The sequence below is a fragment of the Poecilia mexicana genome, unplaced genomic scaffold (assembly GCF_051168715.1).
Source record: "Poecilia mexicana isolate PSO_F unplaced genomic scaffold, ASM5116871v1 scaffold_9, whole genome shotgun sequence".
NCBI lineage: Eukaryota > Metazoa > Chordata > Actinopteri > Cyprinodontiformes > Poeciliidae > Poecilia > Poecilia mexicana.
The window spans coordinates 9,516,965-9,532,233 of record NW_028263378.1 but is presented as its reverse complement, the minus strand read 5'-3'; the positions used below and the strand labels follow the sequence as shown (position 1 = coordinate 9,532,233).

The 15,269-nt window shown below is 38.4% G+C and overlaps 1 protein-coding gene across 1 annotated transcript; it reads left to right on the top strand.

Annotated features, from left to right (window-relative positions):
• The first annotated feature begins 42 nt into the window (after nucleotides 1–42).
• dhx37 (DEAH (Asp-Glu-Ala-His) box polypeptide 37) lies at nucleotides 43–15,135 on the top strand. The gene is made up of 26 exons (XM_014993606.2): nucleotides 43–698; nucleotides 793–971; nucleotides 2,114–2,226; nucleotides 2,786–3,149; nucleotides 3,230–3,378; nucleotides 4,100–4,192; nucleotides 4,282–4,378; nucleotides 4,585–4,698; nucleotides 4,978–5,194; nucleotides 5,280–5,378; nucleotides 5,457–5,527; nucleotides 5,941–6,076; nucleotides 6,474–6,550; nucleotides 6,824–7,056; nucleotides 9,199–9,310; nucleotides 9,396–9,502; nucleotides 10,228–10,416; nucleotides 10,548–10,672; nucleotides 11,710–11,826; nucleotides 11,919–12,091; nucleotides 12,183–12,297; nucleotides 13,105–13,242; nucleotides 13,322–13,416; nucleotides 14,069–14,142; nucleotides 14,589–14,686; nucleotides 14,763–15,135. The coding sequence occupies exons 1-26, from the start codon at nucleotides 596–598 to the stop codon at nucleotides 14,837–14,839; spliced, it is 3,465 nt and encodes a 1,154-aa protein (XP_014849092.2). The 5' UTR covers nucleotides 43–595; the 3' UTR covers nucleotides 14,840–15,135.
• Nucleotides 15,136–15,269: the final 134 nt, after the last annotated feature.

Sequence of the window (15,269 nt, the reverse complement as noted above, 5' to 3'; positions counted from 1 at the left end):
TCCACATATTTGTCCTAATTTCTGCTTGTCTTTCCTTTTTCATTTCTTTTTGTTTAATCTCCCACTTTATTTATTTTTGCTTTCTTTTTCCTTGCCATCAATCTTTCCTTTTTTTCTTTTAACATTCTTATTTACTTTTCTTTCTTTAGATTTTTTTCTTTTTGTTTTAAATTTTATTTTTAGATTCTACCTTCTTTTATTATTTATCCTGTTAATTTTTTTTTATTTTATTTTAATTTGGTTCTATAATTTATTTTTGCTTTAATTGAATTTACTGCCTCGGCGGAACATTTCTACGAAGTAACTCACGTTCCGGGCGGGACAGTTTTAACAGTCGGACATGTTAAAACTGTTTACACGTGAGGTTTCCACATTAGTTTCTTAAGTGGCTAATTTATCCTCTATTCACTTTTTTTGGACTATTATACTGAAGAAATAACGACTTTAAAACAATTTTATCATGAGTTCCACAGGACAAAGGTTTATGGCGGTTTGATGACGAAGAATGATTTTCCTTTCGTCGTTTTTGAGCTGCTAAAGTCTCAGTTTCGTCTGTTTCTGTACCAGAGTCTGTGTTATATCCAGTTTGTTTAAAATGGGAAAGCTAAGGAAGAAGCACAACTGGAAAGGAAGGCAGAAAAGTGAAACGCAGCAACCAGCAAAGGAGGAGAAGACGGATATTGTGGTGGAGCTAAACGGTAGGAAACACTGCTGTTATTAAGATGTTTATTTATTCATTCCTTGTTTAAAACGCAGCGCCCTTACGGATCTATGTGGGCTTGTTGTCATTAGATGGGAATCGGATGAAAGGTGTAGACGACAGCAACCCTCTGGTCCTTCCAGCCTCCAAACACAAGAAGAAGAAAGAGGATGAATCTAAAAAAAAGCCTGTGATCTCCAAAAAACCTCTGACGAAGAAACAGAGAAAGGAACTTCAAAAAGTCTTGGAGCGCAAAGAGAAAAAAGCTCAGGTGAGACAACAGCAACAACTAAAATGTGTATGACAGCTAAGAAAAAGAGTTTAATATCCTCACAAAATATTTAATTTTAAATTATGCCAAAAGCAGCTAGACAACTACAGCTGCTGCACTTTAACAATGTACTGGTTAGTCAGATCGACACATTTCTACCAAATATGTACCTGACATGATAAAGTAACAGATAAAAAAAAAAAAAAAAACATTGTTGCACAAGTTTACCCATAAAGAGATGGCGGTTCAGGAAGTTCAAAACAGTAGTCATTCAGATTCAAAAATATTCATATCCCTTTAACATTTTTACCGTTTGTGGTTTTACAAAGCTTCTTTGTATTTTATGGAGATTTCTCAGGATAAACTATCAGAGAGTTTAGTTTAACTAAAAAGTGGAAGGAAAATAATACAAGATTTATTTACACACGTTAAAAAAATATTAAAAGGTGAATTAAATTTTTACATGTACTCTGGTATCTTTGAATAAAATCTAGTGCATTTGCATCATTTGTTTTAATTAAGTCAGATTAAATAAAGTATGTGTTCTCTGTTTTGTCAGAATAAATGTACCTTTTGAAAATAACAGGCTTTTAAGTGAGTATTAAACCTGAGTTTCAATAAATCCACATTTCTACATTAAAAATATCTTTCTTATATGACTGATGTGAAATCCTAATTTCAGATTAGAAAAGCTTTAAAACATCAGTTTGTGTTTCATTTGGTGCATGGAGTTATTGGAATAAATAACATTTTCAATAATATTCAAATTCATGGAATATAACTGAATACATAGATTTAATTGCACAGAATTTTATGTACAGGCGTCAGAGTAATAGGGGGTGAAAGCAGTACACATTTCAGAATTTTATTGCATAAACTACATTGATTTAACTTATGACTTCCTACACTGTGTTGATGTATAACATAAAATCTCAATATGCTGCCTTATAAATGTGACACGACAAACTGGGGAATGCTTTTGCAAGGCTGAAAATAAAATATCAGATATTTTAAATGTTTTTGTCTTTGTTATAAAATGTTTTGTATTAAAATGTCATTATGTTAAGGTATATTTTCAGGGAGACATACTTTTGTCTTTGCATCAAATCCTGCTGACGTATTTCTATTAATTTGTCTTCCAGAGGGCAGACATCCTCAGCAAACTGGCTGAGGTCCAGCTTCCAGAGTCTGAACTGAAGCTTCTGTTCACAACATCCAAACTGGGAACAGGAGACAAGCTTTACCAAACTAAACAGTAAGTTCAAAGGTCATGAGCACCTGAGGTGGAACATGGCCTCCAAAACAGATGCACAACGGTCAGGACTTATTTTATTCACTCAGGAGTCTCTGTTTATCTTTTTATTATAATGCTAATCAATCATTACTGATGTATTATTGGCAAAATCTAGTGTTGAAGCAATAAGTTGGATTTATCGATTAATTGTTAACTGGAGTATAAAAAAGGTCAGTTGCTGATAGAACAACACACTCAGAGCAGCAATTAAGCCAAAATATATTCATTTTGCATTTAATAAGATTTAATAGTATTTATACGTTTCTTCACCTGGTTCAAATTCTGTAAGAAAATCTGTTAATATATCAGTTAATCAATAAAATCAGCAGACTGTAATGATGTTAAGTCAAGCAGGAAGGACTGAGATTTTTGATGTTAAAAATAAGTTTTTAATCGCTGAAGCATTCTTTGTTTCAAGTCATCAAAGGAATATTATGTTATTGCATTTTATAATGCAAAATACAGCCTGAAATGTTAGGCAATAAAATTTTAGGCAATAAAATGTTTTGTTTCCCTTCAGGTCATTGGATGAAGCGAAAGATGGAGATTCTGATCCAAAGATCAGCAGTGTGAGCGGGGCAAACAGGAAGAGAAAATGGGAAGAAGAGGAGGATGAGGAGGAAGAGCAGCAGAAAGAAGAAAGCAGTGATGAAGACACTTCCTCTGATGAGGAGGAAGAGGAAGAGAACAATGGAGGGAATAACTCCATAGAGACAAATGAACAAAAGGACGCTGATGAAACCAAACCGGAGGAGAAGCTGGAGCAGAACGTCGCAGATCCAGATACGCAGAAAGAGACGGTTCCTAATAAGAAGACAGTGCAAAGCAGGAAGCCGTCAGAGCCGGCTGTGTTTATTCCAGTTGACAGATCAGCAGAGGTTCAGGTGAGGGAAATCACACTGTCCACATTTATAATGCTGTGTTTGTTTCTCTGCTTTGAGCATGCCTCAATCCGTTGCTGCAGGGGGCTCGTCTGAAGCTGCCGGTGTTGGCCGAGGAGCAGGTCATCATGGAGGCAGTCAGGGAGAATCCCTGCGTTGTCATCTGTGGGGAGACAGGAAGTGGAAAGACAACGCAGGTGCCTCAGTTCCTGTATGAGGCTGGTTATGCCTGGTAGGTTCTCCATTTTATTCCTGCATGGCTCTGTGGACATTGACCCAGAAAAAAGGTCATAAGGCTGCATTATAGGAGGGTTCTGAGTCACTCTGGAATATATTATATTATAATAAATATTTTATTTTCCATGTTTAGAGAAGCAGACATGTAGAAATATAATTATTTTTACACTTTGTACCACTGATGCAAACAATTAGATTAATTGTTTATTAATGGTTTATTAGGTTAAAATTTGCTCCAATCGATTAATAATGTCCGATTAGACCTGCTGTTGTTGTTGTAGTTTGGCCGCCATCCAGCAGAGGGCACCGCTTGCCGTAGCTGAGCTAGTTAATACAGGAATAAAGATGGCGGCTATTCCAGAATGGGGAAGAGAAAAAAACCTCGAGTTTTTAAGAAAGTGACCCGATTAGTTGATCGATAAGATCAGTGAATTTTTAGATTAACTCATTAGTCGATAACGGTTTTCATAAACTTTTGTGTCCGCTTGTACAGCTGTCCATTGCTTTCTCTTGCCATCCATCTTATTTCTATTCTTCCGTCTGTTTCTTTGTCCTTCTATCTGTCCATCTGCTCACTTTCATCCCTTACTGCTTCCATATTTAAAACCTTTGGATTTGGATTTTGTAACATTTTTGTGCATTTTTGCTGAAAAGTTGGTTAAATTGTAGAATTTTTAGATTTTGAAATTTTCTCCTAATATGTTTGTTTCCTCCAGTGGCAGCAGGATTATTGGGATCACAGAGCCGAGGAGAGTCGCAGCTGTCAGCATGTCGCACAGAGTGGCCAAAGAGATGAACCTTCCCTCCCAGTAAGTTAAATATTTGACTCGCTTTAGATCCTAAAATTATTTTTTGTTTTGTTTTTCTGATAATAATTTATGTCTTTTTGTCTGCTCAGAGTCGTGTCGTACCAGATTCGATATGAAGGCAACGTGACGAGCGACACGAAGATCAAGTTCATGACAGACGGTGTTCTGCTGAAGGAGATCCAGAAGGTTTTATTGTTTTATTTGCTCATTTATTTGCTCATTTTTAGCGTTTGCGGACATTTAAGATAACTTGCAATAATTATACTCTGTGTGTCTCAGTTTAATTTCCTCTGTTCTGTGTTAAACACACATCTGTTTAGCGTCACCATAAGGAAAGAACAAAATTAAATTAATATTTGTTGTATTTTCCATGTTTTTGTTTTGCTTTGCAGGATTTTCTGCTGCAGAGATACAGTGTGATAATCATAGACGAAGCCCATGAACGAAGCGTTTACACGGACATCCTCATCGGCTTGTTGTCCCGCATCGTCCCGCTGAGAAACAAGGTGGGAAAAGGTTTTGTGTTTGTGTGAATCATTTAGAGGAATTAATCATCTTCTGAAGTTTGAAAGTTTGTTTTGATTACAAAAGGCCCTGCAGTGCTTCTATATTGAATTATTTTTCTCCAAATTGTTTCTCTGCACAGACAGTGTTTTCAGATTCACCTTTCAGATCAGTTTGCATCAGGAGTCAGTGCAAAAATAAATTAGATGCACAACGTAAAAATAAAAAGCTTTTTCTCCTAGATTTGCTTCACGTCTGCTTTTCTCTGTGCCCGTCTGCAGAAAGGAATGCCCATGAAGCTGCTGATCATGTCAGCCACTCTGCGCGTCGAGGACTTCACAGAAAACCAGAAGCTCTTTCGGACGCCGCCACCCGTCATCAAGGTGGACGCCCGGCAGTTCCCGGTCACCATCCATTTCAACAAACGAACTCCGCTGGACGATTACACCGGAGAAGCCTTTCAGAAGACCTGCAAAATCCACCGCATGCTCCCTCCCGGTATGTTTGACTGTTTGTCTCTGCTTTCAGTGTCTGCGCTGATAATTATGAGTGTAAAGCTATTGAAGTTGTTTGTGTCGCTCAGGGGGGATCCTGGTGTTTCTGACGGGTCAGGCTGAGGTCCACAGCCTCTGCAGGAGACTCAGGAAAGCGTTTCCGTTCAGGAAGGGCAGCACGGCCGCTGGTGAGTGGGCCGTCCAGTAACCATCGATCAGGGAGAACCTTTCTTTCTGTTCTGAATTTACTTGTTTTTTATGTTTAGCTGAAGACGAGGAAGCGGACACGGCTGAGGCAATGAGGAAATTTAAGAAGGCCAAACAGAAGAAGAATGTTGTGAGTTTACCTGCAATAAAAACTGAATTTATTTTTCTAATGGGTTTGCAAAGATCTACGGCACTCACAGCTAAACATTCCCTTTCTAAAAATAATATTTTACCTTATTCGTTTATATCTTATTTACTTTTCACATTTTTAAAGTATCCAATGTATTTATACTTAATCCTTTGCAAGAAATATTTTCTATTAAATCTGTCAAATTTTCTAAAATGTTTTTTGCTACAATATTAGTTACAGTAGGTTTTGTCTCCAGCATTGTTTTGATAACCTAATTTCATATCACATTTATTTCTATGCAATAATGTTTCAGCAGTTTAATAAAGTTTGCTTATAGGAAACTTTATCCAATGGCTGATTAGTACTTTTTAGGCCAATCATTTTAAAATCAGTGTTTTTAAATGTGATTCCAGTCTCTGCCTCGGATCGACCTGGATAACTACTCCGCCCTGCCGGTGGACGAGGGGGACGAGGACAGAGAGGCCGGGATTGGAGACGAGGAGGACGGAGGCTCGGACCTGGAGATCGGGGACGATCCAAACGAGTCGGGTAAATTCATGGTTTTCAACGGCCAGGCTGAGTGAGGCTAAGATGGGCCATAAAGGAAACTTCTAATATATATTTTTTGTTTAAGGAACATTGTTTGGGTGTCTGAAGTTCCTAATTTATTCAGGGATCAAAAAGATCAGGTTAAATTTCCCTCTGAGTTTATTTTTAATGTGTTTTTATCTGATTCACTGTAAAAGTAGCTTCAACTATTTAAGGTTGACACCTTGTAACACTTTTAGTTCAGAAAGGAGTCACAATATAATTCTGTTGCATTTTAACCGCAATATATTGTAAAACCAAAATTCCTTTAGATGTTTTATAACTTTTACATCTTGTTATAAAAACTGAAAAATGTGACGTTTTAAGCAGAATGTTGCTGTGTGTTTTGTTTTTGCAGAATGTAAGGCCGACCCGTCCATTCCTCTGTTTGTTCTTCCGCTTTATTCCCTCTTGGCTCCTGAGCAGCAAGCTAAGGTAAGACTCTGTAAAGTTCAGAAGTTAGTCCCTGAAGAGAGAAACAGGGCAGTTTTGACATTAAAAAAAATAAAAAATTTGAGTTTTGAAAACTCACACCTTCACCTGGGCTCCCAGTATCAGCCTATATGCTCAGGTGTGCAGCACAGGGGGCTACGAATGAGACTCCACAACCAGATATGCTGCCACCACAGCAAAAGACCTTTTCGAGAAACTTGGTGTAATTCCAGGAGAAGCTTCTGTGACAAACCAGGTCTGTTGTCATGACTACAGGTGTTCAGGCCTCCTCCACCTGGCACTCGTCTCTGTGTCGTAGCCACCAACGTCGCCGAGACATCGTTGACCATTCCTGGCATCAAATATGTTGTTGACTGCGGCCGGGTTAAGAAGCGTTACTACGACAGAGTGACAGGCGTGTCATCCTTCAAAGTCTCATGGACATCTCAGGCCTCAGCCAATCAGAGGGCAGGCAGAGCCGGACGAACCGAGGCCGGACATTGTTACAGGTCAGAGCTGTTTGACACTGTTGCCCTGGTGGTGTGTCGACTTTAGGGATTCAAACAATGAGTCGGCTCATTTCATTAGATTAAACTTTGTTACAGTCGATTAACTAACAATGTCTACTTAGACCGGAGTTTTTGCCAAACGTTTTCAGGCCCAGGACTACCTAATGTGAAATTGCGTGATAACCCAACATCTTAATATATAGAACTTGAAATGAAAACATTAGTCTGTTTACTCATTGTCTTTGTTCCTCCTAAAGCAGGGGTGGCCAAGTCCAGTCCTCGAGAGCCACCATCCTGCAACTTTCAGATCCATCCCTGCTTCAACACACCTGAATCAAATGAATGGCTCGTTATCAGGCCTCTGTAGAGCTGATCCCGGTCTGTTGTAGTAAGGATACTTCTAAAACTTGCAGGATGGTGGCTCTCGAGGACTGGACTTGGCCACCCCTGTCCTAAAGGGAAGGGTGGCATTGTTTTGTTAAAGTGACTGGCCAGATAAAACCACAAACTACTTCATGGGGCATTTTCAGTCATTTACAGATTCTGAAAGTATGTATTCTAAGTTTTCCAATAATAGAAAACACATGGAAATCGAAAAAGTTCTTTACTACAAGTGTTGTGTGCGTTATTAACATTTCGACAAACACTCGATTTGTAATTTAGAAGTATTATAATAAAAGAAAATAGACTTGAGTTGCGCTGGCAAAAACAAATATTTTCTTTCAGGTGGCAGATAAATAGTTTTATTTATGGTGTTAAGATGCAGTTAGTCAGTGTGGGCCGCAGCTTTGTTCACTGCCTTGTCACCGGTATGTCGCATTTCTTTTCAAAGACCTAGTCTTTAGCCATTTATCCATTTATTTAAACACAATCCTTTGGTGAGCTAGCAGTAGCATCGCACAGTTAGCACACTCACCTTTGCATAGCTCACATCACGGAAAATAAACGATTATTTACATGCGGTACGGCTTAGAGCTTTTTTTTTTTATTGTTGTACTTTGGCTCCCATCCAGCAGAGGGCGCCGCGGGTCTAAAAGCAGAGACAGTTGATAATTAAAAATGGCGGTGTCATATCATAACGGAAAAGAAAAACTGTCTAAACAGAGTGGGATGCAAAATGTACTTTAAGCGCTTCTGTTTTGAAATATAAACACTCTACAAGCTCCTTAAGTTATCGCCTCAATGACGCTCATTCAGCCGAGTTGCATTGCGAAGTAGCGACAACTTCTCATACAAAAATTACTGATGTGCTACGAACAGGGTCGCCGCCAAGAATCCTGGGCCCCATGACAAAAAATTAAAATTAAATTGTCATAACTTCTCTTCTTCCACTGACTGCTGCTGAACAGTGTGACTCTCAAGTGCTCCAAGCAGGAACGAACCATGTCATGCAGGTCTAGGGGGGTTCAGGGCAAATATGGATGTGTGTTTTTGGTCTGGCTGGGAGGGGGAACATTTACCGCTAATAACAATTTTAAAAATCACAATAATATTAATTGACAGGGCTCCATTTTTTCTATTTCTGTAAAATCTATATATAAATATATTTTTTTGGTTCCCTCCCTGTTGGTCAAGGGCCTTTGGAAGTGTCCTAACTTTTACCCCGAAGGTGAGATAATGCAGGAAAATTATAACGATGGAAAATAACACAGTGTTCAATAAGCACGGTTGGTTTTGAGGACTGTTAATGCACGTAATGGAGGGAAGTTTTAGCAATCCTTCAAGAGAAACCAATGACTGTACTTCTGCATTAACAACATGGGAGCGTTAGTGTTTCACATATTTTCTTCTTTTCATCTTGTATATTTCCACTTAGCAACCTAACGGGTTCTTGTTGCGTTATATTTCATATATGTCTAAGTTAAATAGTGTGTGAAAACCACAATTTTCTTCTGTTTTTCAGTCAGCATTTAATACAGCGGAAACAAAAGTATTTAAAAATTAGTGTTTTTTAATTTATTTACCGCATTATGTTATTAAAATATGGTTCTCCAGATACAAGAGAACACTCCAGTTTTTAAGAAAATTAATTGTCTATGAATGAGATCAGTCCACTTTAGATTAATCAATTAACTGATAACTTCCTTCTCTAGTGTATTTTTATCTATTATTTTCATATTTTTTCTTGGTTTTACAACGCAGGTTGTATTCCTCTGCGGTTTTTGGAGACTTCAGTGAGTTTTCTGAGGCGGAGATCACTCGCCGCCCCGTAGAGGACCTGATTTTGCAGATGAAGGATCTCAACATCGAGAAGGTCTGCAAAGAGACAAATAATGTTTTAAAGGGAAAAAACAGAGAAAAGCAGAAAACAGCATATTTTTAAATTTCTGGTTTTGCAGGTGGTTAATTTTCCTTTTCCCACCCCTCCGTCCACCGAGGCTCTGATCGCTGCAGAGGACTTACTGGTTTCACTGGGAGCTCTGGAAGAGCCGCCTCGCTCTGGAAGGTAGCTCCACTGTATTTACATCTTTAAATGTGTTGAAAAGAACTTTGTATTTCATTTGTTTTGATTGTTTCTTTAAATATTTATGATGCAGTTCAAGTCTAGTTTATTTGAATTTTAAAATATAATTTATTCTTTAAGTAAATTTTGAAGTAAACAGGTTATTTTATTGTACTTTTATTGGTTTAAAAGTTACCTTATGTTGCTATTGATGGTTGGTAGTTACCATAGCAACCAGTAAAAGCTAGCTCCTCCCATTTTTTCTGACTTTAATGGCACCATAACAAGCAGAAAAAAAGACTAGGGCAAAAACAAATTAGTAACAAATTAAATTATGTGTTTTGTGTTCAGTTTTAGATTTGTATGTTGTCAGTAAGATTGTTTCATCGGACTAAAAGTTATTTTTATTAGATTTCTGCTCAAAAGATTTATTTTCTGCAATATTTTTTGAGATTTCTTCTTATATACTGACTTGTAAATGTCTTCATACCCTTGATTTTTTTTTTAATATTTTGTTGCAACTACAACTCTGAGCTCTTCTGGAGTATGTCTCCACCAGTTTTACCTTTATAGACTTTTGTCCATTCTTTATTGCTAAAACTCTCTATCCGTTAAGTTTGAGGACGAGACGTGACCGAATGCGAAAGAGTTCAAGGGGTCTGAATCCTTGAGCAAAGTTTTTTCATTGTACAAATACCCGAGTTAACTGTTAGTTAATGTTTTATAAGGATAAAAGACTTGCAGCGAGCGAAGTTGAGCTGTCCCATCACCTCGCTGGGCAGAGCGATGGCTTCGTTCCCCGTGGCGCCACGTTACGCAAAGATGTTGGCGCTCGGGAAGCAGCAGGACTGTTTGCCGTACATTATCGCCGTGGTTTCAGCCATGACTGTCCGGGAAATCTTTGAGGACTTTGACAGGTGTGGACATTCATACTAATCATCGTTTACATTTAATTGTATTAGAAAACTAGAAAAAAAGTCATCCAGTGTGAGATAGAATATTGTAGCATAACTGATTCATCACCTGTTGTTTTCTCATCTCTCCTCAGACCTGCTCGCAGTGACGATGAGAGCTCCACGCTTACCCAGCGTCGAGCTCGGCTGACCCAGATGAGGCGCTTGTGGGCGGGGCAAGGAGCCTCACTCCTGCTGGGGGATCTCATGGTCATGCTGGGTGAGACGACTGAGGAGAAAAAAACATTAATTTAGCCTAAATTTAGCCTGGCCAATTCCACTTGATTCTAATCTCCCTTCTAATGGGATTTCTCCCATTCACATGGATTACTCTGGTAGAATTTCAGCGCAAAAAACAATGATATGGTTTTTCTGCATTGTTTTATAATTAAAGTCTGCTTATAGTTTTAGCATCGGTGGATGTGAACGAAGCCGTTCACTGTGAACGGTCATGCTTCCAAATATTGAATTAACATGAACAGCCATCTTATTCAGCTCAGCTCAGCTCTTCTCTCTTCGCAGTGGCGAGTGGTTGTTTGCAGCGCAGGAAATTTCTGATAAGCTCCATAACATCAAACTGGGGCATTACATACATCACGGCTAAACGTTAGCAATTGGGTAAAATTTTAAATTTCAGCAGAGCTCCCTCCTCCAGGAAGTAATAATTTCTCGATAGCCGAGAGTCCAGACCTTCTGGACAAAGCAAAGAGTGTAAAACAAGTCTCTGGTTGTTACCAGGCTAGTAGTGAGCTGAGAAAAAAAATGGTAATAGTCTATCAATATTTATTGATTAGTTTTTGTTTTAAATATCTGACGTCTTCTAAACTAGTGGCGTGACCTTTTCTGTTTTATCCACAGTTTTCACTCCAAACTGTTGTTTTTTTTAAGCAGCTATGAGGCAGAGTGGCAAAACCTTAAACTGCTGCTGTTGCTAGGTAACCACAGCAGGTTACCCCACAGGTTGTTGCTAGGTAACCAAAGATTGAGTGAGTAAGTTGATTCCACCAACTTTGCAAGAAAGGCTGAACAGCTGCCTTCATCCCCCAGAATGCTGTGCAGTTCTGGGTCAGAGTTCAGTTTAATTATTGAACGTTCTATCAGACGTATTTTCTATCAATATTTATCACAATATTTATTGTTTATTGCCCAGCCCTCTGCTATTCTACGACGAATGTTACGCTCTTTATTTGGCCACAGAAACGAAGGACCTCCACATGTCACCAAGTCTTACTGTAGCTCTGTTGCGCCGGACTGCAGGTGCTGTTGGTGCTTGTGAGTTTGCTGGCTGCACTCCCAAGTTCTGTGAGGAAAACGGACTGAGATACAAAGCAATGGTGGAGATCAGGAGGCTCAGAGGTCAACTTACCAACGCAGGTCCAGAAACACACCTTTCCACACACACATGCACAAGTAACATGAACCTGCAGAAACTGAGCCAGAAATCGCTGGTTTTTCTCTCCTTGCAGTGAACGCAGTGTGTCCGGAGGTGGGCGTATTTGTGGATCCTAAGATGACTCCACCCACCGAACACCAGGTGGTTTGCCTGCGGCAGATTGTTCTGGCCGGACTGGGAGACCACCTGGCGAGACGCGTCCAAGCAGAAGACATGCTGGACCCGAAGTGGAAAAATGCATACAAGGTGAGCAGATCCTGCAGCCTGGACTGCTGTAGAGTTTTGTCATGTTATTTTCTTCATTTTGTCACTTTTATCTGTTTTTTCTTCTACGCAGACTCCGCTGATGGATGATCCGGTGTTCATTCATCCAAATTCTGCTTTGTTCAAAAAGCTGCCAGAGTTTGTGGTCTATCAGGAGATCATGGAGACTTCCAAAATGTACATGAGAGGTAAAGAAACACCACAGGGCTGAGGCCCAAACATCTGGGATCAGTTGGTTTTTAAGTTTCAGATGTTCCTCTGATTCTGGACAGATTCAGCATTTTAAAGATCTGGTTAAGTATGACAAAAGAAAACAGGGTTAGACAAATTATTTATGTTTATAATCTCAGTTTATTGAAGCAGGTGAAACTTTATCTTGAACGCAAAATGTATTTAGTTTTGCATAGTATGGCTTAATTACTGCTGTATATGTAAGCTTTTCATAATGAACAATAAATCAATTAATCACATAGATTAAAACGAGTTCAATAACTCGCATGATTTATCGTTTTTCTCTTTTACCAAAAACTGGATGATGAAAGTCATAAATCTCAAATATCCCTTTTCTGAAGGACTTATTTTTTTTACTTCAGAATTCATTTTATTTGTTGTTTTATTTATTTTGTATATTTAAAATGTCTTCCAGTTTCAGTGTTAAATGTTCATTAGGATTTAAATTTTATTGATCTTTGAGGATCTGTAATTGCATTACCATTATATTACTTGAAAATTATCTCAAAACAGAAATATTATTATTTATTATCTGGGGCAATTTATTATCCAGTAAAATTAGTTGTTGTTACAGGCCTATGAATATTTTTTTTAGCACTTTTCTTTTTAAAGTCTGTATTCTCCAGTTAACATTGATTAATCGGTTGCTGAATTATTTTAAAAATCGACTCATCATCATTAATCTGATGAATCGTTTCAGCCTGAGTTAGAAGCTGTTCAGAGGGAACATCTTTTATCTCACAACACAACGTTTTTCCTGTCAGGTGTTTCCGCGGTAGAAGCAGACTGGGTCCCTCAGCTCCTGCCTCAGTACTGCCACTTCGGCCCTCCTCTGGACTCACCGGCGCCGTGGTTCTGCTCCTCCTCCGGCACCATCAGATGCCACAGATCGAGCACATTCTGTACGTAAATTTGCAGCAGAGCAGCAAATGTTGGCGTCTTCTTGAGCTTTTGTTCATTTCCTCTGTGTGTCCCCGTCAGTCCGGGTGGGTTGGCAGCTGCCGGCAGTGGAGACGGAGCATCCTGAAGGTTTGGAGCGCTACAGGCTGTTTGCCAGGTTTCTTCTGGAGGGACAGGTACTGCTGCGTCTCGGTCCGTTTTATCTGCTTTACACCAAGTCCTTCCAATGTATGAACCACATGCCATCACTGTCGGCCAAAACCTTGTATGTTAAAAATAAAAAACCTTTTCAGCCATTAAGAAAATGTTTTTCTTCTAAAAGTAAATTTATACTTGTTAGTTTATTTATTAGGATCCTCATTAGTTTCCACCAAAGTGCTTAATAATCTTTCCAGGTGAAATACAAAAATATTTGTATGTTAACATATCAAATGCACACGATTAGTCAGACATGTTACAAATTACAATCAGAAACCTGGATCTAATAAATAAGACTAATATGTTGTTTTAAAATAAATTGTGCCTTTTAAATCTCTGATGTCTTATGTAATTTATTAGTCAAAGTCAAAAGCTGTTTGTGAAACTTTTCAGTGGATTTTTATTAATGAAACCACAGACAGACGTGAAAGAGGAACACTGAAGTTTTTTAATACATAGAAATAGATACAGTGAAAGTATTTTATCTTTATTCCCCCATCCTTGTGTCTCCTCTGGGTTTCCAGCTTAAAATAGCATTAGAAAAAAATAAACATCTTCAATATTACACCTGATTAAGATTGAAGCATTCCAGTTCAACCTGAACAAACATTTGCTTTACGTGTTTATCAGGTTTGTCCCAAGCTAAAGAAAAACACGGGCCACCTTCTGTCAAACCCCTCCATCATGATGAAAACTTGGGCAAAGTAAGTTTTTCCTCACACATGGGATTGTTTTATTACCAGAGTATGAAACAATAGCAAAACTATTAGCTTATTCTAATTATAGGGTTTAAAAAGCAACTAGAGTCACTCTGCTGTCTGATCAATCTAATTTCAAAAGCACTTACCAGGTCGAGACTTTTTAATTTATTTTAATATCACATTTAACTGCATTTGCAGCTGTTTTAGCAAGTGTTAGAATGTTGTTGAATATTTCTATTTGCACTGATAAAAATAAGAGTGGTTTAAGAGTTTTCTCATGCATGTAAAGTCTGAGATTTGTTTTAGAGTTAACAGAGTCAAATATTGGCTCTTTAAACTTTTTCCATCTTTTAGAAATTACCTGAACAGGTGTTAGACTCAGAAGGTTTGAACTTTTGAGACAGAATCCTGCATTATTTGCTCTTACTGTTGCATCCTTGCTTTCTTAGACTCCAGCCCAGGACGGAGGCTTTACTGGGACCACTGGTTTCAAGAAGGGTTGACAGCAGAGATGCTCTCCACTCTATCTGGAAGACTGAAGATAAATGTGAGGAATTAATGCAGCTTGTTGTTTTTTCTGTGATGTGATTGTTATAATTCTGTTTCTTTTCTCCTCGCTGCAGTTCTGCTGTCTGCATACTGCCAGTGGTTACCTGAGGCCACACACCAGGAAGTCGCCAAACTCTGGCCTCCGATTTAAATGCCAGAGCAGAAATGAGAGATTAACTTCTGACCAGAGAGACCGAGATGAGACCGCGTGGCCCACCCCCAAAAAACGATTTGGGTCGTTTTTTTAAACTTCTTTATTGTGTACATACAACAGCACCACATCTACTTTTCTCAGCTTTGAGTTGTGTATATAAAGTCTGAGTTTTATAGGAAGGAATATTGTTTTTCCAGTTCTGTACTGACTTTTTCAGTGTGCTTGCTGCTGTAAAAAACTTGTACCGCAATATTAGTCTTCATAAGACGTAATAAAACATTTGATGTGACAAAGGCTACTGTGGGATTTATTCTCTTTTACATTATTTGAATTTCACATAAAGTATTTTTATTGTCACAATACCATATTTTTTTATTTATTAGTTGGATATACTGTATAGATCACTATTTTTTAGAAGTTACAAATA

Bases quoted from the DNA above. Each gene is read 5' to 3' on its own strand.
- dhx37 (XM_014993606.2), top strand. From the start codon at position 596: ATGGGAAAGCTAAGGAAGAAGCACAACTGGAAAGGAAGGCAGAAAAGT. The intron at 9,311-9,395 runs GTCTGCAAAGAG...CTGGTTTTGCAG, and splicing joins AGGATCTCAACATCGAGAAG to GTGGTTAATTTTCCTTTTCC. The intron at 11,827-11,918 runs GTCCAGAAACAC...CTCTCCTTGCAG, and splicing joins AGGTCAACTTACCAACGCAG to TGAACGCAGTGTGTCCGGAG.